General features: G+C 56.3%; 1 protein-coding gene and 1 long non-coding RNA gene across 19 annotated transcripts in view; one reads left to right on the forward strand and one right to left on the reverse strand.

The window, feature by feature from the left end:
- The first annotated feature begins 2,538 nt into the window (after nt 1–2,538).
- On the forward strand, nt 2,539–17,668 carry LOC138846178 (uncharacterized). Its single transcript, XR_011383619.1, has 3 exons — nt 2,539–3,395; nt 3,814–17,440; nt 17,533–17,668. It is a non-coding gene; the product is annotated as an uncharacterized lncRNA (long non-coding RNA).
- Nucleotides 9,478–19,070, reverse strand: part of MYO18A (myosin XVIIIA) — a 96,510-nt gene continuing 86,917 nt past the window's right edge. For 12 of the 18 annotated variants that reach the window (XM_051825385.2, XM_051825383.2, XM_051825381.2 and 9 more), the window contains 3 exons: nt 17,553–17,675; nt 15,045–16,339; nt 9,478–10,710 (listed from right to left, as the gene is read on the reverse strand). In XM_051825385.2, coding sequence (XP_051681345.2) covers nt 15,049–16,339; nt 17,553–17,675 — 1,414 coding nt within the window. In that variant the 3' untranslated portion in view covers nt 9,478–10,710; nt 15,045–15,048. The remainder of the gene's footprint in view (nt 10,711–15,044; nt 16,340–17,552; nt 17,676–19,070) is intronic. The other 6 variants (XM_051825394.2, XM_051825393.2, XM_070061147.1 and 3 more) reach the window with 1 other exon arrangement.

A 19,070-nucleotide genomic window follows, 5' to 3' on the forward strand; every position in this document is an offset into this window, starting at 1 on the left:
GGGGGCCGGGCCCCTCAAGCTGGCTAAACAGGAGAGAGGCTGAAGAGCTTGGATGCAGAGGAGCTGGCAGGAAAATGATAGGGGAAAGTTGAGCATTCTTCCATCCTGTCCGCCCATTAGAACCACCTGCGGAGCTTTAGAACTGTGACGCTTGGGCCCCACCCAAGACTCAGTAAATCAGAATCCCTGAGGTCTGAGAAGACCCTGGGCACAGAATTTTTTTAAAAAGCTCCTCAATCTTTTTTGGATACTGCTTTGAACAAACCAACTTTTATATATTCTAATATGTAATATATTAAAGTCAGAGAAATTAAAATACTGACTAGATATTTGATATTAAGGAATTATTGATCTTTTTTAGCCGTGATGAGTATTCTGATTTAAAAAAAAATATGTATTTATTTATTTGAAAGGCAGAGCAACAGAAAGAGATGAAGAGAGAGAGAGATCTTCTCTCTGCTGGCTCATTACCCAAATGCCCACAACAGCTAGGCCAGGCTGAGTCCAGGCCAGGAACTTCATCTGGGTCTCTCACATGGGTGGCCAGGACCCAAGTACTAGAGCCATCACCTGCTGCCTCCCAGACAGGTTAATAGGGAGCTGGGTCAGAAGCACTGGAGTAGCTAGGACTGCCCAGGATAGGTTGTGGCACAAGGCCTACCCCTGATTGTTTTTTCTTTTTTAATTTTTAAAAATATTTTATCTATTTATTCGAAAGGCAGAGTTACAGAGAGAGGAGAGAGAGAGAAAGAGATTGATCTTCTATCTGTTGGTCTGCTGGTTCACTCTCCAGTGGCTGCCATGGCCAGGGCTGGCCCAGGCTGAAGCCAGGAGCTTCATCTAAGTCTCCCACGTGAGTGTAGGGGCCCAAGCACTTGGGCCATCTTCTGCTTTCCCAGGTCATTAGCAGGGAGCTGGACTGGAATTGGGAGCAGCTGGGCAGTAGGCGCTCGTGGGGTATGCTGACTTCACAGGTGGCTGCTTAACCTTCTGTGCCACGATTTCGGCTTCCTGATTTTTTTTTTTTTTTTTTTTTGACAGGCAGAGTGGACAGTGAGAGAGAGAGACAGAGAGAAAGGTCTTCCTTTTTGCCGTTGGTTCACCCTCCAATGGCCACCACGGCCGGTGCCGCACCGATACGAAGGCAGGAGCCAGGTGCTTCTCCTGGTCTCCCATGGGGTGCAGGGCCCAAGCACTTGGGCCATCCTCCACTGCACTCCCTGGCCACAGCAGAGAGCTGGCCTGGAAGAGGGGCAACCGGGACAGAATCCGGCGCCCCAACCGGGACTAGAACCCGGTGTGCCGGCGCCGCTAGGTGGAGGATTAGCCTAGTGAACCGCGGCGCCGGCCCAGCTTCCTGATTTTTTAAAATTTTCTTTTGAGGGATACTCAAGTATTTCCTGATGAAACGACATTGGACCAGTGTCAGCTTTAAAATAATCCAGCCAAAGGTGTGGGAAAGTGGTTGGGGGTGTGGATGACGCAAGATTTACTGTTGGTAACTGCGTCCCGCTTGGTGGGAACAGGTTCTCTCGTAGTCCTTCTACTTTTTGTATACCAACCCAAGCAACAGCTCCTTGAGTGCTTCTACATGCAGCCAGGGAGCGCACCAGCAAGCCAGGCACCAGGGGGGACAGGAGCCACCTTGGAGGCTGGGGCTGCCCTGGCACTTCCAATACTAAGGCTTAGAGGAGAGCAGGCTTGTAAGACCCTAAACAAGAGGACCGGCAGCACAGCAGGGGCCACATGAGGAGAAAAATAAGCCTGAGGGCTGTGCTAGCTTCTTCCCTGTATCCCACACAGCCTGTGGAGACCCAGAGCCCCTACTCTCGGGGCATCAAGCCTGGTGCCCAGGGCCGAGGCAAGCAGCCTTCCTGAGTCACCCAGCGCAAGCAATTGGCCGGGCTCTTCTCTCTCTCTCCTGTCTGGCTCCACAGGGAGCGGGACTCCCATCACAGCCAGCACCCCGCTTGCCGTCACCACTGCTTCCCTAAGCTGTCACTCCCCTCTGCCAGGGAAAATCAGCTCAGCTGACTCCATCAGGGAGATGAGGGCAGGCCAGACACCAGGTCACAGTCAGGGAGAAAAGACCTTCGCTCTCTTGGCCCTATCCACTTACCACTCCCCGCCGCCCCCCCCCCCCCCCGGACAACTCGGGGCGCCACCCCTTGGCTCACCGGCAGATCTCCTGTTCCTGTGCTCTCCCTGGCCAGGTGAACGCCCCACCTCGCTGCAGAACCCAGCCACGCCTGGGGCACCCCCAGCCCTGGCCTCTCACTGCACTTGGGGCTCTTTCAGTCTTCTCTGCTCCATTACCTTCCCCTGATGGCCTCCAGGGGCTGGGGAGACGAGAGGGTGGGAGGGGGTCTGTTGAAGAAATTTTTGGAATCGGTGCCTGCGCATCACCCGCTGCCATGAGTTATTTCAGCGCCGATGTTTGTCTCGAGCTGATTATTCCAGCCCGAGAACAGGTGGAGCAGCCTGCGGTGGCTTATTCGTCAGCCAAGGCCATCTGTTCCCAACAAGCCGAGATTTGTAGCTGATTTTGCTGGGGAGCAAGGAGTGGGGGTGGGGAGGGAGATGGTGATCTGGGGTGCCCAGGGACTAACTCCTCCCAGACCTGCCGGGGCACCCCCTCTACGACGGATACCTCCTCACTTCCTCAGACAAACTCACTGGTCACCTTGCTCAGCAACAGGCTCTTTTCCTTGGAGCTAACGCTTCTCAGATGAAATGAAGTATTAGAAGCAGGAATCTGTCAGCCAGGTACAAAGTCTGGCCAGTGAGCCAGGTCCTCTCTCTTACAGTTCTTAGGGGGGGAAAAGTACAAAACCATGACCCACATATTCTAAATGACCCTCTCAATTCTCGTTCCAGTTTCACCATCAGTCAGTCCCTTTATCAACACAAATGCTCTCACCTGCAGGGCTCCAGGCTGCGAGGGGAGGGAAGGGAAGGTCGGGAAGCTCGCCCCACCCCCACTAAATAGTCCCTTCCAGTTCCACCTTCCAGTCTGTTCCTCTTCCAGCTTCCACTCTCGACCATGCCAAGAGATGCCTGCAGCTTTAAGACTGGCTCTCCCTGAGCAGTTTCTAAGCAGCTTTGCCACCTGGTTTACCCCCCTCGGCTAAGATTTCTATCTATGAAATGCCAGGAAAGAAGCTACTCTTGCAGTCACACTAATACGGCAATTTGGGGCTTATTTTGGTGCTGGTACACATATCTGTACTGACTTAAAAACAGAAACAAGCAAAACAAACCACAACACTGGGGACCAGTGTAGCCGCGCAGCAGGTTAAGCTACGGCTTGTGCTGGTCCCTGCTGGTCCCTGCCGCTCCACTTCCAGTCCAGCTCCCTGCTAATGTGCCTGGGAAAGCAGCAGAGGATGGCCCAAGTACTTGGACCCCTGCACCCACATGGGGAACCTGGGTGGAGTTCCTGGCTCCTGGCTTTGGCCTGGCCCAGTCTGGGCTGTTGTGGCCATTTGGGGAGTGAACCAGTGGATGGAAGATCTCCCCCTCCCTCTTTCTCTCCCCCTCTCTCTTTGCCTTTCAAATAAATAAATCTTTTACTTTTTAAAGAAGATTTATTTTATTTATTTGACAGGTAGAGTTACAGAGAGGCAGAGACAGAGAGAAAGGGTAGTCTTCGATCCGCTGGTTCACTCCCCAAATGGCTGCCAGGCCAGGAGCTGGGCTGATTCGAAGCCAGGAGCCAGGAGCTTCCTCCAGGCCTCCCACATGGGTGCAGGGGTCCAAGGACTTGGGCCATCTTCTACTACTTTCCCAGGCCACAGCAGAGAGCTGGGTCAGAAGAGGAGGAGCCTGGACTGGAACCTGCACCCATATGGGCTGCTGGCACTGCAGGTGGCGGCCCATGTGCCCCACCACAATGCCGGTCCCATAAATCTTTTTTAAAGAGATTACATGACAGCGTCCATTAAAAGCACAGATTCTTCATCTATGACCTGCTATAGTTTTCCTAGGTCCCTAGTTATTTGTCGATCCACATTTGCACGTGTGCTTCTGTCATGTGTACAGGTAACCTTAGAGACTCGTGAGCAGAGCTGAGGCTGCCTCAGTTTCTGCTTGGTTCTCTCGGCTTAGTTCACCAGTCTCTGTCCTTTTCTGCTATTAAATCCAGTCCCATGGCTGAGGTCGCGGCTCACCAGAAAGGGCAGACCCCACAGAGGAGCTGTGGGACCCTCCAAGACAGAGCAAGACACCTGTGCTTCCAGTGTAGCCCTCTCCAGGGAGCACCCATGCACTAGGGCCACTCCCACTCTCCAAAGGATGGGGGTCCCACGGGAGCCTGAAGTAGCCCTTGAGCCAGGGACCAGATGCCAGGCCCCAAGGTCAAGATGAGCCGTGAGTCCCAGGTCAGCACATACAATTTTACGTTTGCCTGGCTGCCAGTCCCTGGCCTTGGAAAGATCGGATGCTTCAGAATCCACGGGCTGCTTCTTCCCTGGAAGCAGGATCTTTATTTTTTTCCTCACTCTTTAAAAAAAAAAAATCCTCCACTTTCAAATTCCCTAGCGTCCTCTCTTCCCAAATCCATTTGCTTCTTTTCCTAATCTAGCTGGATCATAGATGTGGCACAGAACATATAAAAATTTATTACAATGTGGAAGCTCTTTGACTCTTAAGCCACCTCAAATATAATTTGCCTGAATGATGTCAAAACTTAATATCCTTTTTAAACTTTTTTTTATAAAATTGTCATAGCTGACTTTTGATATTGAAAGCAAATTCTATCTTCACATACAAGTATTCCGCTGGGAGAGCTATGTCACCGAGTTCATGCACAAAGCACACGTTCCCCTAGAGAGATGACCCGTCACTGGGACATACGCTATAGAAAAACTCAATTTCTCTGTAAAATTCCTTCTAAACAGATCTAGTATCCTTAATTCCAAGATAGCTATTTCTCCGGAAATCTCTCCTTCCCGATCAAATCACAGAGAAAGGTCGGAATTGTTCTGTTGTGGTTTCGTAAAATTAGACTGAAGCGAATATAGCTTAAAATAAGCCTCCTGGGCCGCGTGGAAATGTTATTCATATTGTTGGCACAGTGGGGGTGACGTGCCAACGCGATAATATATGCGACGGAATTTGTAAAGAGCGCGGCAAATGGGTGTAGGTGTCTCCCACAAATTGCCAAGAAGCGTTTCTTTCCTGAGGCCCGGCAGCGAATACCAAGCGCCCGGCGTCTGCGCTCTCCCGCCTCCCCCTTCCTCTGAGAAGCCCCACACGGCTTCGGGACGCCTGGCCTGCTGCTGGAAGCGAGCCGAGGCACTTATGTGGAAGATGACGTCATCAGAGCCTCGGTTATGACGGAAGCCAAAGGAGAGTATGCGAAGTGTAAGAGCGCGGCCCAACGCATGGCTCTGTCACCCTCCTCGCCGTCTGCAGGACACCGCTGCCAGGCTGGGAAGGGCTCCTCAGTCCCAATCATTGCCGCAGCCTCACCTCAGGTCAAGGGCTTTCCAGGACCTCTTAAAAAGGCGGGAAGCAGTATTTCCGCCTCACTGAGTGGGTAGGGCCTCATGCCTCCGCCATCATTAAAAGGGCAACACCATGGGTTGGGCCCTTGTCAGCTGTTTTAAGACAGAGCCAACACTGCCCTCTTAAGGGGCGTGGCTTCCCAGAATTGTGGGAGGGACCTCCAGACGGGGGCGGGGCCAGAGAGCGCCAAATCGTAGACATGCAAATGAGATCTGAATATGGTAATGATCTCTCGGTTCCCAGTGAATTGCAAGCACCTGCCTGGACTGGCATGGCAGAGCCCACAAGGAGGAGGAAAGGAAATGAAAGAGGATGCTGAGGGGCTAGCGCTGTGGCATGGCGGTGAGGCCACCTCCTGCAGTGCTGGTATCCCCATATGGGCGCCGGTTCGAGTCCTGGCTGCTCCACTTCTGATCCAGCTCTCTGCTATGGCCTGGGAGGCAGTGGAAGATGGCCCAAGTCCTTGGGCCCCCGTGCCACGTAGAAGGCCAGGAGGAAGCTCCTGGCTCCTGGCTTTGGATCAGTGCAGCTCTGGCTGTTGCGGCCCTTTGGGGAGTGAACCAGCGGATGGAAGACTTCTCTCTCTGCCTCTCTCTAACTCTGCTTTTCAAATAAATAATCTTTTTAAAAAAAGAAAAAAGAGGATGCTGAGGGGCAGACAGCTGGACAGAAACCAGTTCCAGACAGACCACACACTGGGAGAAGACGTTTCTCATCCAGTCCCACGATGTTGCAGCTACACTGGTGCCGCCTGGGGTGGGGGTGAGGGTTTCTCCTGCTCTTCACCAGGGGTTGATAAAGGGTTTGGCCGGGAGATCTTACTGTCCGCAGTAAGGAGTTCTGAATTTAGGAGTCAAAGGATCTTGCCAGAAGGTAGCTTTTTTTTTTTTTTTTTTTTTTTTTTTTTTTTTTTTTTTTTAAGATTTATTTGAAAGTCAGACCGAGAGGAGAGGCAGAGAGAGAGGTCTTCTGTCTGCTGGTTCACTCCCCAATTGGCCACAAAGGCCGGAGTTGCGCCGATCTGATGCCAGGAGCCAGGAGCTTCTTCCGGGTCTCTCACATGGGTGCAGGGGCCCAAGGACTTGGGCCATCTTCTACTGCTTTCCCAGGCCATAGCAGAGAGCTGGATTGGAAGTAGAGCAGCCGGGACTTGAACTGATGCCCATATGGGATGCTGTCACTGCAGGCGGTGGCTTTACCTGCTATGCCACAGTGCCAGCCCCGGTAGCTTTGTTTTACAGATGGGGAGACTGAGGCTGCAGTGCCAGCTGCTGAAGCAGTACTCAGTTTTGCAGGTTTTTGCTTTGTTTTCCCTATTGCAAGTGCACACCACTCTGGAGGCGAAAGCCAGCAGCCCCTAAGGCAGCTGAACTTGGTACGGAACCAAGCACATAATGACTGCCCACCAGGCTGGAGGTTTTGGAGGAGAATAGGCCCTAGGGGAAGATGAAAGGAGTTGGGGTGGCCGCCAGTAGCAGGCAAGGACAAATGACCGTGGACCGGTTTGGAATGTGTTGGCATATAAAAGGTGATGGAGTGTTCCAGCTTCCCCGAGAACCGGCTCAGAGGAAATGAAAGGGGGAGCAGAAAAGATTCGGGTTAGATTGAAGGCAGCGCTTTCTCTCAGGGATGATAATGGGGCCCTTTACTCAGTGGCCAACGGAGGCCGTGGACTCAGCCCCCTCCCTTCCACTTCTGCAGGCTTTGGGGATCTGTCTTCCTCGGGTCCCCTGCGGCCAGCCTGGGGACAGGGATAAACGAGGTGACTTTGAAAAGTCCCCACATTTCAGGTAGGAGATCCTGAACCTTCCCGGGCCCCCTGGGCTGTCTGTGGAGGGTGAGGGGTAAGGACAGCAGTTGCTCTGGCTCCGGGGCCCTGGAGGGGAGAAACAGCAGTCGTGGCATCTCTTGCAACACGCTCCCTGCCAAATTGATTCAAATTGGCTTGGATATGAACATATGATTAAAGGAGCGGCGCGATTCATTTATCAGGAGAGATTAAAGAGCAGCATCTGCGCAGCCTAGCTGGGGGACAATTAAGGAGCAAATCGCTAAGTGTCTGTGCCACCAGGCATGGGGGCGGGGCAACTGGGAGAGTATGCCAAGGGGACACAAGGACAAAAGGAGGCAGTTCAGGGGTCACTGCCCACTGCCGTCCTCTCCAGGCACGGCGCGGAGTCCCGCAGGGCCTCAGTTCCCACCCACGCCTCTCCGTCAGAAGTCAGAGTGATCCTGAGGGTCTGTGATTAGAGAGGGGGAGCGAGCGAGGCAGCTCTGGAGCCTGGCACAGGACAGATGTGCTGTTTCTTAGGAACCAGAGCTGAGGGCAGGAGCTTACAGACTCTCAGGGCACAGCCAAAATGCAGATGGGTGTTGGTGGCCCTGCAGGCCTCTGGACTCTTCTGGGGAGTTGGTGCCAAGATGAATCATCTCCTCCCAAGCCTGCAGCCCAGCGCCCCAGCCAAGAGGCTTTTGCTTGGAGAGGCTTGACGCACTGGTCACGTAAAGCCACGTCCTCTGCCTTCCCTAGGCGGCCTGTGGCACAGCCCTGCCACCATCCATCTTTCCCTGCCTCAGGACCTTTGCTTAAGTTCTTTTCTTCCTGGAGTGGCTGTTCCAGCAATATCTACCTGTGCCGGCATGACCCTTTTTTCATGCCCCAGCTCAAAAAAAATCCTTCCCAGTCCCCTCTTCCCACCCTAAGAGAATGTCTCCCTCCAAAATATGCCCAAAGCAACTTCTTTGTTCTGTAACATCTTATGCAAAGACTCCACGGGAGTCTGCTTCAGCTCCCCCACAAGCACCTGGAGGGCAAGCACTATAATTTATTCCCTTCTGCCCACCCGAAGCTTGCACACACTGGCAGGTGCGGTGCCTACTTTGTGTGCCTGATGTCATCCATCCCTGGGACCCAGAACGGTGCCTGGACCCCAGCAGGCAGCTGTGAAATAGTTCTCCACTGCTGAGCAAATGAATGAATACGTGTTCTGACTTGGACAAAGGCCTCGGTCAGGCTAGCCGAGGCTGACGTCGGACTTTCCCTGCCATCATGCAGAGGCCTGCCTCGGTGCGGGTGAACAGCAGGGAGCAGGGAGGTTGTCACACTAGTACCTGGGGGAAGCTGAAAGTGCACTGAGATGTTTGGAAGCAGAAGTAAAAGATGTGAGTGACAGAACAGAACATGAGCCAGCAGTTTAAAAAAAAAAAAAAAGCTTCACTTTTACTACCTTCTCTGTTCTATCCTGGGGCGGCAAGTGGAGCAGCCCTCATTCAAGATGGTGCCTTTTCATAACCCTCTCCCACTCATGTTGGGGTTGACTTTCTACCTCTGTGCCTTTCTTGTCTCTTTTGGAGGGGCTGCCATCACTGGGGGTTACCCGCTGAGACCCCTGGACTCCTGCAGGGGACCTAACAACTCACGCCTTGGTGCAGGCAGCAGACGAGGGGTTGTTTGTTCCTTGCCCTTCCGCAGGCGCCAGGAGCCACCTCTGAGCTGCCACCCAGGGCCAAGGCACGGGCTGGGGTGCGAAGACGAGCACCCCCGGTCTATTTAAGTTGCTCTGTGACCAAGGGGAGCTGAGAGCTAGAGACAGCTCTGCCTAGTTCTGATCAAAAAGTCACCTTTGGAATGACTAAAATTCAGCCTATAAAAAAAAACTTCCTAACGAGAAGGGCTTGATTCCCTTTTTAAAACATTAAAGACAGAATCTTGGTGAGTGGTAAGATGTAGCTGTCGGCTAGACCTCAGCATGGTCTGGTGCAGGCCGGGGAGGCCAAGGTCTGTCAACCTGAACGGCAGCTCACAGCTCTGAGCAGTCCCTCATCCCACCGCCTGCCTCTGCCTGCCCTAGATGAGCTGCCAAGGCACTCTGCAGGGCGCAGGCCAAAGAGTGGGGGAGTCCCACACCCCCGCACCCCAGGAGTACATCGGAGGGTCCTTGAGCCTGAAGAACAGGCAGGAGATTGGCGTCACCAAAGGGAAAAGGGCCTTTATTTCCATACCTCAGGTAAGCAGGGGAGAGAGCACAGCCCAGAGAGTGAGTCCAGACCGACTGCAGGAGAGAGGGGGCCGGTGGATGGGAGCAGCACCAGGCACTGCCCTTGGGCCCCCAGGTCTGGAGGAGTCAGCGGGACAGCCTTGGAGGGGAGGGCAGAGGTGCATGGGGCTGGGAAACTGGAAGAAGAGAGACAGTGCAGGCTCAGGTCACAGAGTGAGGACTCGCGTCCTGCCTGCCTCTGCACTGCCTCTCCAGCTCTCAGCTCCAGGCTTTCCCTCTCAAGCGGAGTTTAGGGCCCAGGCGACCCGACGGACGACGGACGGCGCGGGAGGGAGGCAGAGCTCGGCTAAGCCCCGAGCAAGCGTGTAGGTGGAATGGGTTTTCTCTTAAATAGGTCATTGCACTTCACACGCTGCTGAGGGGGGCCGGGGTGGGGGCTGGCGCACTGCACCGGTCTGTGTGGGGCTCGCTTGGCCCCAACCAGAAGCACCTGAGGGGCCTCCCCAGCCGCCTCTTCACTGCCGGTCCCCAGCTCCGCCCAGCAGCTTCTCCAGCTGCACAGAGAAAAGGCCGCTCTCCCGAGAGTAAAGACGGAGATGAGATTCCCCGGTGGTTCCCGGGGGCCCCAGCTGCCGCCGCGGCCCCCTCCCACTCCCAGGGATGCAGCTGTGATGGGGAGGTTGGGGATTTAAATTAAAAAGTAAAAAGACAGCAGGCACTGAGAAGAGAAAGCCCTCACCCACGCCTCCCTGTAGACCCAGCAACTGAGCTCCGTCCCTGAGCAGGGGCTGAGAAGGAGGCCAGCGTGCCAGCTCCACGCAGCGCCAGACCACCTGCCCGGCACAGCGGCCCAGGGTGGAAGCCAACAGCGTGGCATCTTCGAGGCAGGGAGGAGCAAACAGTTCTCTTTTCAGAAACTCCTCTTTCTCCCACCTCTTCTGCGTGGAGTCGTTAGACACCCACAGCCTGGAAAGTCCCTCTGACAGAGAGGGTCCGCGTGTCCCCCTGCCACTTGCGGGGCTGTGGAGTGGGAGAGCTGTGAACCGCTTGCTTCCCAGGTTACGCGTGGGTCTCCATGAGCTTGGCCTCTGTGTCGCTGTCACTCGTGTAGTTGTGGGAGTACCGGGCTCTGGAGGTGCTGTCGAGAGCGTCGGGTTCCTCATCTGACCGGTCATGGGCGGGGGACTTCCAGTAGCCGGTGGGGCTGCAGGGCGGGAGGCACAGGGTTTGAGTGAACAACCTTCCTCCCCTTCAGCACCAAACCCCGTGGCTGTGGGGAGGCCCTGGAGCCTGCCAGACCCCCCACCAGAGCCACACAGGGCCCAGGAGAAACCCTCCCCACTCCACGCTTCACTGAGAAAGACACCCCCTAGACAGTAAGAGGAAGGGGCACGCTGTTTGGTGAAAGCTTTAAAAAACTCCCAGGGAAGGGATGCTGGCAAACTGTGGGGCTCAGCCTTGAGCTGGCTTCAGGTTCCCAGTCCTTCCCCTTGGCCGCTCTGATGCGCCAGTTCCCGGGTGGAACTCAGGGATTCTGTGTTTCCAATGCCTGAAGAGTCTGCGGCAGGCGGTCCGTGGATCACACCGACTTAGAGACTGAGGGTCTCTGTGGTTCCCACTGATCTAACGTAGGGGCTCTCTTAGGCCAGATGTTCCTAAAGAGGTTCCAGTTCCTTCTGAGGAGGAGGGGTCTTCCTGCTTGAATACTCCCAGACCCCAACCCCTTCTCAGACTCTGCTCTTGGCCCTGGCGTCATCCGCTCACCACAAGGAATGGTGGCTCAGGTAGCAGGGGCTGGCAGGGCCTATCTCAGGGGGCCCAACGGGACGGCCCCTTTTCTTGACACAACCACCGAGCTCCATGGAGTCTTCATCTGGCCACTGGTTCCACAAGCTCCAGCTGTCCTCCATGTGGGGGAAGCACTGTCCCCCACAGGGAGCTGGATCATGGCACCCGACCAGGGAAGATGGCACCTCACCTGCCAGTTCCACTCACCTCCTCGCTTCTTTTCCTAACTGCCTCCTCCCCTTGCTACCTCCACTGTCTCTGCCAGCTCAAGTGCACTGTAGTCACAACATCACTGCAGAAAACACAGCCCTGGTTCTGCACAGGTCCCTGCAGCTGCAGCCTGCCCTGTACTCTGACAGACAGCAGGGCACACACCTGCCTCCAGATCCTACAGAGCTCCTTGGGCACACAGGGATTCTGGGAGCCCCACTGCCCACAATGCTGACTTAACAATCTTAGGAGAGCCTTCTGTTTCCTGGCCCTTTTAAAGTTTTTATCCCCATACCCCAAGAGAAGGAAACAGGATTCTGCCAGAAAGAACCACATTCTTGGCTTTTTCCAAGGTTTCCGTGAGGTGGCACGGAGTCCTGTGTGTAAGACATGAGCCTAGGCACTAGCTATGCCATCTTATTCTTCACAACAGTCCTGTGAAATATTACAAGGAAGCTGGTTCAAAGAGATGAGGGATCTTGCCCAAGGTCACAGAGCCAGGATATGAACTTGAACCGGACTCAGTCCTTCAAGTCTTTGGAAGGTACCACTCCCCAGCTAGGCTGGACGACTTCGGAAGAAAACAAGACTACACCTGAATTCTGGTGCTGGCCTGGGTGAGTCCCAAGTATTAAGACAGGTGTCTCTCTCTCTCTCTCTCTCTCTCTCTCTCTCTCTGCGTCCCGGGGGTGGGGTGGGGGGGTGGGGGGAGGCTGACAGAATACATGTTCAATTATGCAAAGTGGTTCAGGAATGGGGCAGTCTGGTTAATAGTTATTGCACTTCTCATGAATGAATTACCATTTTTAAAAGATTCAGAATAGCACAAAACACATTTCGTACAGACCAGACTGAACAGAAATGAGTCTCACTTTGACGGGCCAAAGGCACTTAAGGACTCTGGGGTGTCTCTGGGACAAAATTACGAAGCTCAGTGATGACTGTGCAGCATCGGGGAAAAAGTGGGGCTATTTTAGCTTTGGGGTTGTTTGATTCTAAATTAGCGGGACGCAGGTCTTGTTTTCATTTTTTACGCAGACCTTCCGGGCACTCGGTGTGGGAAGTGTGCTGTTAGGCAGAGGGACGCCTGGCCTGTAAGGACAGAGCAGGGCTGCTGGAGCCTCTGCCTCAAGGCCCGCCCTCTTCTCACAGCGGGTCTACAAGGCCTGGATGCACAGCCGGATTTCTACGCTGTCCCCTGCAAGACGCAGAGGAGTGGCCGGGGCGGCCGGAGAGAGCAAACCTCACGTCTCCCTCTCGGCTGCTCCGTGGAGCCGTCAGGTCACCCTGGGGTGCTCTCTCGCCAGTCTCCTCAGTGGCTTCTACTGCCGCAGCCATCAGAGAGCCAAGAGCAGGCAGCTCCCTCCTCCCCAGGGCAGGAGTCGGTGCTGGCAATTTGAACATTTTAACCGAATTGTTTAAAAAGCTTTCCTCCCCACAAGCCAGTGTCTCCTGCTCCGCGCTGTCACAAACAATTTGGTAAATAAGCTAATTCCTGCTGGGAGAGCCCAGGGTGGCAGCCCCCCTCCCCTCGACTGCTACCGATGCAGTGTTTGGCTGCAGCGTTCGTGTTCCGAATTCTCGCTGGTCCCCCTCGCCAGATGGGAAGCAGAGCGACGGCAAAGCCGGTGAATGTGTTGGCGAGGTGCTCCCTCCTAGCCCCCTCCTCTGTGCCTCCGTGGTTGGCTAGGTTCTCATGGGGCACTCCTCTGCCAGCAGGGAGCCCAGCTCCTGCACCTCCTCCACCTCCTCCTCTTCCTCGGAGGCGCTGTCCAGGTGCAGTCTCCTGGTGACTGCAAGGAACTGTGCTGGTGGCTGGTGGCAGAAACGGGCTTTCTCTTTTTTTGTTCTTGCTGTGGGCTCAAGGGTTACAGTGGGCTGAAGGCATTGGGGTCTGGAATCTGCCAGTCACTCGTGGGTGTGAGACGGCCCAGCGAGGCCTGTGTCTCCCCCTGGAGGTGAGGGTGGAGTGCACAGGAGGGTCTGGCCTTCTAAGCTCCCTAGACAGTCACCTTGTTCCATCAGCTGACTTCCTGCACCCCAGGGTGTGGGGCTCTCAGCAGGGCTGGGAGAGGAAGGCAGAGATGGGAGAACAAACATTGTGCCTCCTGTCTTTCCCACCAAAGAGATGACAATGACTGGCTCCCAGTGCAATGGAGATGCTTCCTGCTCTTCTCCGGAGTGCCCTGCAACCATCTGTCACAGGGAGGGCAGTGACAAAGCAGTGCTGAGCCCAAGCGGTTGGAACAAGTTGGCCACAAGCCTGTTCTGGGTTCGAGTTCCACGTCCTCCCATTCCATCCCCTGTCTCCAAATAGCTCAGGTCACATTCACTTCCACTTGGTCTCTTGTGGTGAAACACATCCAAAGGCAGAATACTTGTCCAGCCACCCCACAGCACAAGCATGCGACAGGTGTGTGTTAGTTCATGCATGTGGGAAATAAAAACCCGTGCCCCAGGGGGCTGCACTCCAGGGTCATACCTCCTGGGGGGCAGCAGGCTCGCCCTGGGAGGGTACCAAGCCCAAACAGCCTCACATAACCAGGGGGATCCAAATGCCACCACCTTCCAGGGGAACTGGCAACAGCGGGATTCCAGTGAGTCAGGCTCTGCCTTTCTTTCACAGTGGGGGTGTGGGCATAAAGGGCCCAACTATGAGATCTCCCCCCTTGACAGGGAGGGGAGCCAGCCGGGGGAGGCAGGAGAGCCAGGAGGGGGCTGTCACTCAGCGGGTGCTAATTTCTATCCGTTAGAACTTCATGAGATGAGCAGCACCGAGGTGACGCCCATGTGTGGGCTGCGGGTGGGAGGGCTGGGGAGCGAGGCAAGCGTCTCCTGGGTCTGCTATGGGGTGTGGTGCCGCGTGGGCTGCAGCCTGCGAGCCTTGTGCTCTGAGGCTTGCCAGAGAGGAAGGTGGCTTTGCAGGGCGGGAGGTGGGGAGCTGAGCAGAAGGCCCCCAATAGCTTATGGCCATTGAGGCACCTGGAGCCAGCCTGTCAGGGACACAGTCAAAAGCGCCTGGACGGGTGCCGCCTGGCACGCAGTCATGTCATATCCCTTACGTGCTCTGCACCGGGCCACGTGGAGACGCAGCTCAGGGCAAGGGTAGTGGAGTTAAACAAACCCCATTCAGATTCTGGCAACATCACTCCCAGCTGTGTGAGCGCAGCAAGTGACTTAACCTCTCTGCGCCTCGGATTCCTTGTCTGAGTGAGGGGCTAACGAGACCTCCGTCGTGGGCTTGTGAGGTTAGGTGACCAAAGCGAGGCTAGGATCTAGGCCGTCCCCGGCCCACCATAAGGACTGGGTGGGTGGGAGCTATGAGCACCACCTGCAGCGCGGTCAGCCGATCCAGCTCATCAGGGTTCCGAGTGACAAACCTGTTCAGCTGCCCCCCAACCCTGGGTGCCCGAGGTAGCCGGCAGGCTCTCGGAGGCCAGGCAGGCAGGAGGGGTCTGAGGTGGTGGCGGGTGGGGCGGGGAGCGTTAGTGCACACCGGTGGGTCACACCATGCCGCACTCCACGCCAGGTGCCACCTACTGCGCTAGTCGCTCTCGGGCCGGTACAGGTACCGCATCATCAGGCTGTCCACCTCTTTCTTGCGCTTCTTCTCCGCCTTCCTCGACTGCCGCTGAGCCTGCCCAGCCTCCTCGCTCTCCGCCCCCGGGCCCTTCTTCACGCTTGAGCGGCTGTGGCTCGAGACCGTGGAGCCGCTGGATGAGGAAGAGGAGGAGGAGGACTCCGACTCGGTCTTGGCTCTCTTCCTTCTTGACTTGGACTTCTTCTTGCTCTTCCGGGAGCGCCCCTTCTTCCGCCGCTTGTGCTCCGAGTCTTCAGAGCTGGAGCTGGAGCTGGAGCTGGAGCTGCTCCTCCTGCTCCTATGCTTGCTCCGGCTCTTGCGGCCGCCGTGGGACCGAGACACGTCGGCTGCGGAGGCCGAGCGGCGGATGCTGGCGGCTCGCTCCGGGAGGTCCAGCTGGGCGCTCCGGGCACTCTGGATGCTCTTCCGGTCATCATCTTCGGAGTCGGGCTCCAGGCTGCTCCGCTGGAACGGGACGGGTTTGTAGCTCAAGACCTCGTTGATGGCAGCTTCCAGGTCGGGGTCCAGGTAGGAGTGGCGGCTGATGGGGCGGACACTGGCGCCAAGAGGCTCGTCGGCGGCTGAGGCCAAGCCGCGCGGCTGCGGTGGCACCGACAGGCTGCGGGCCAGCGACGGGTGGCTGTACTGTGACTGCGCCTCGCTCAAGGCCACACTGGCTCCATCGTCCCAGTCATCCAGGCAGCTCCGGCCCAGGGACAGGCGGGAATCAGGGCTGTCCCGGCCCAGGCCTGAGACCCGGCTCAAGGAAGGGCTGAGGGTCCCAGGCAGGCTGTCGAGGCGGGAGGTGCTGCGACGGGCACTTGGGGAGCCTGACAGCGAGAAGCTCAGGGAGGAGCGGGCCCCGTCCTCGCCAGAGCCCCGGCGCGTGGCTGAGGAGGCCCGGCTCACGGGCGCAGAGACGGCTGAGGCCCGGTCGAAGTCTGAGCCGCAGCGCTTCTCCAGCCCGCGGCCGGCTCGGCTCCTGGCCTCGGAGAACACTGAGCCGCCATCGTCCGGCTCCCCGGGCTTCCCGGCTGCGGCCGGCTCCTGCCTGGGCCCAGCACGGGGCCTTCGGGGGGGCCTCTCGGGGGAGGCCGCGCGCTCGCTCAGCGTGGTGAAGAGCGAGTCCTCATCCCCGGTGCCCCCGATGGAGTCCTTCAGGGTGAGCCGTTTCCGATAGCTCAAGGAGCTCAACACGGAGGCCGGCCTCTCCTCCACCCCCTTGCCCTCCTTGGGGAGAACATTAAGGGTCAATCTGAGGGAGGGAGGGCCAAGCAGGAGAGAACCAGGAGAGAGAGAGGAGAGAGGAGAGAGGAGCAAGCGTTAAACCTGGAGAGTAAAGACCCAGGGGGCGGGAGGCGAAGGGAAGAGAAAACGGCAGCAGCCTGGCAGAGTGGTGGTGAGAGCGTTGGAGGAAATGAAGCAAAATAATTTGCGTCAGTGAAAATAGCTTCATGGAGAATGTCATGTAAATTAGACTATTGTTCTATTTCATCACTTTTCCCCCTCTAAAACGTTTAGTTCAATTTATTTCATTGTCAACTACCTGGAGCCTCGTGCCACGCCGTGGTGAACGGCAATGGGGCGGGGAAGGCGGCACTATCTGCAATAACAAAATGCTGTTCGGCCGAATAAATTTAACCAATTAGAGGGGGCCGCTGGGTGCTTGGGGTGAGGGGCTGGACTTGGGGAAGGGGCCTCTAGGGAGCTGGGGAAGTGGGGAGGGGTGCTACTTTTTCTACCCAGTCTACCTGCTGTCTCGGAAGGGGTGGGAAGGTGCTTTGCAGGATCAGAATCAGCCTGAGCAGGGGGGGACTCTGGGTAGGGGACAGCAGGGGAGTGGCCAAGGAGGCTGCCATCCTGGCCAGTGGCTGGGGTTGGGGAAGGGGCACCTTGCAGGGGCAGCCGTCTGCACGATCAGAAAGCCATGACTGGGCAGCAGGGAGCAAGTTCTCCCAGTGGGTGGGAGTTACAGGAAGCATGGGGTGGGAGGGGGGCGGCAATGAAAAGACTGGAGGAAGGAGACAATGGGCAGAGAGAGACAGCAGTGCCCCTGGGGCTAGAATGGGCATCAGGGCAGACTGTGTCTATCCTGCTATTCCTATTAAGATGGCAGAGATCCAGAGCTGGCCAGGGCCAAGCCTGAGCAGGTTCATGGGAGCCGGAGTCCCTCTTGTCTCACCCCAGACTCAATTCCAAGGGCCCAAAGCGTCGGGTAATTCAACCAACATTTGCCGAATGGATAAGTAAGAATGAAGTTAAACCTATACCAACCAAAGCCTCCTGCCTCAAAGGAAGCATTACCTGGGAAGAATAAGGGGGCGCAGCTCCTGGCTAAGAACCGGATGAGCTCCAGGTAAGTGGCGCAGATGGCGTGAGGCCTGTCCCTTGGGGACCAAGGCACCACTCATCTGTTCCTGGTGATATGAGATGGCTTTTTCCTCCCAGCTCAAGGTCATTGCACTCACCTGGAGCTCTTCAAGCTGCCGTCATCGGAAGCTGCCTTGGACTGTCCCTTGTTTTTCGACAACCAGGACTTGACCCCGTCAACCCGGTCCTCCAGCTCCGAGTCCACATCTGAGTCTCCCTCACTGTCAGGAGGAGAAGCAGAAAGGTAGGCAAGCCAGGCAGGAGGGAGAGCTGAAGGGGAACAGGGTGCCATGGGCAGGGGCGGGATGCAGGTGGCATGCGTGTCGTGAGTTGGGGAGGAGAACGGGCAGTTAGGAGGAGCACACCATTCCGAGGAGCCTGCCCCACTCGGCAGGCCACGCTGTGAGACCACAAAGACCTGAGGAGCAGGGAGGGCCGCGCAGCCGGGTGTCAGTACGACCAGCCCAGGGAGGAGAGGAGATCGCCCACTCATCAGTTACAGGAGCACGGTTCTTGGTTAAAAAGGGGGCACCCTGGGCCCTTCAGCGACTTCTTGAGGCTTACTCTGCTGTTTCTCATCTGCCACACCCTAAACCGTGGCTACGGCGGCTACCATTTCCCATGCCTTTGATCAAGAGCTGGGCTGCAGCTTCATGTGACTTCAAGTTGGCTTGAACCTGGATGTCTCCCTGGCTGATTCCAACACCGACCCAGGCACCAGGTTTAAGCCCAGGCCATAGCCTGGACCCACCCTGCAGCCTCCCTGGACCTTAAGCACACAAGAAGACGGGGGGGGGGGGGGGGGGGATGCATTTCCCAAGGGACTAACAACAGCTCCAAGAGACCCAGGTGGGCTCAGGAAGTCCCAGATGGGGGCTGTCTCTCCAAGTCTCCCTGTCGCCCCCACTGTCAGGCAGCCTCCATCTGTGAGCCTCCAGCCCTTGCTCTCCAGTGCTGCTCCTGGCCACACTGACCCTAGCACTTTCAGGATTTCTGAGGCTGGAGTCAAGGGAGCCCCTCACGACACAGGTGAGGTTTGGAGACAGCTTCTGACTGTGAATGCTTCTAAAATCCTGCAAAACGCCTGCTCTCCAAGTTCGCCTGCACGGATAGGCTGGGATTTCTCCTTGATGTAAATTTCCTTTCATCTGTGTCAACAGGAGCAGCCCCATTCCTGAATTATGTTCTTGAATAAATAGTCACATGGGCTCATGCATGCGGCCGCACGCGTGCGCACACACACACACACACAGAGAAAACCACCAGACCTTGTTTTGGGAACTGTGAGAGGGCCCGACCCGTGTGATTTTGTGTGTGCGTGGGTGGGGAGCAGAGGGGATAAGCAGGCATATTTTATGGGCTTCCGTCACACACAGAACTGCAACAAAGACGAGGCCGGCTGATGCCCCGGGTAAACAGGAGTTTACCAGACAGCCCCGAAACCACTAATGCAAGCCGTGTGCCCGTGTGAGCCTGGCAGATTTACTGCAGTGCATGGGCCCTATGGAACGCCAATACCACCTGATTTATACACCCGTGCAAAAAACCTCCCTCTCTAGCTCCAGAGCCTGTAATTTATCACCGCCGTTCATAACCATATTGATTGCCTTTAGAAA

This window comes from Oryctolagus cuniculus, chromosome 17 (assembly GCF_964237555.1).
Source record: "Oryctolagus cuniculus chromosome 17, mOryCun1.1, whole genome shotgun sequence".
In the NCBI taxonomy this organism is placed as follows: Eukaryota; Metazoa; Chordata; class Mammalia; order Lagomorpha; family Leporidae; genus Oryctolagus; species Oryctolagus cuniculus.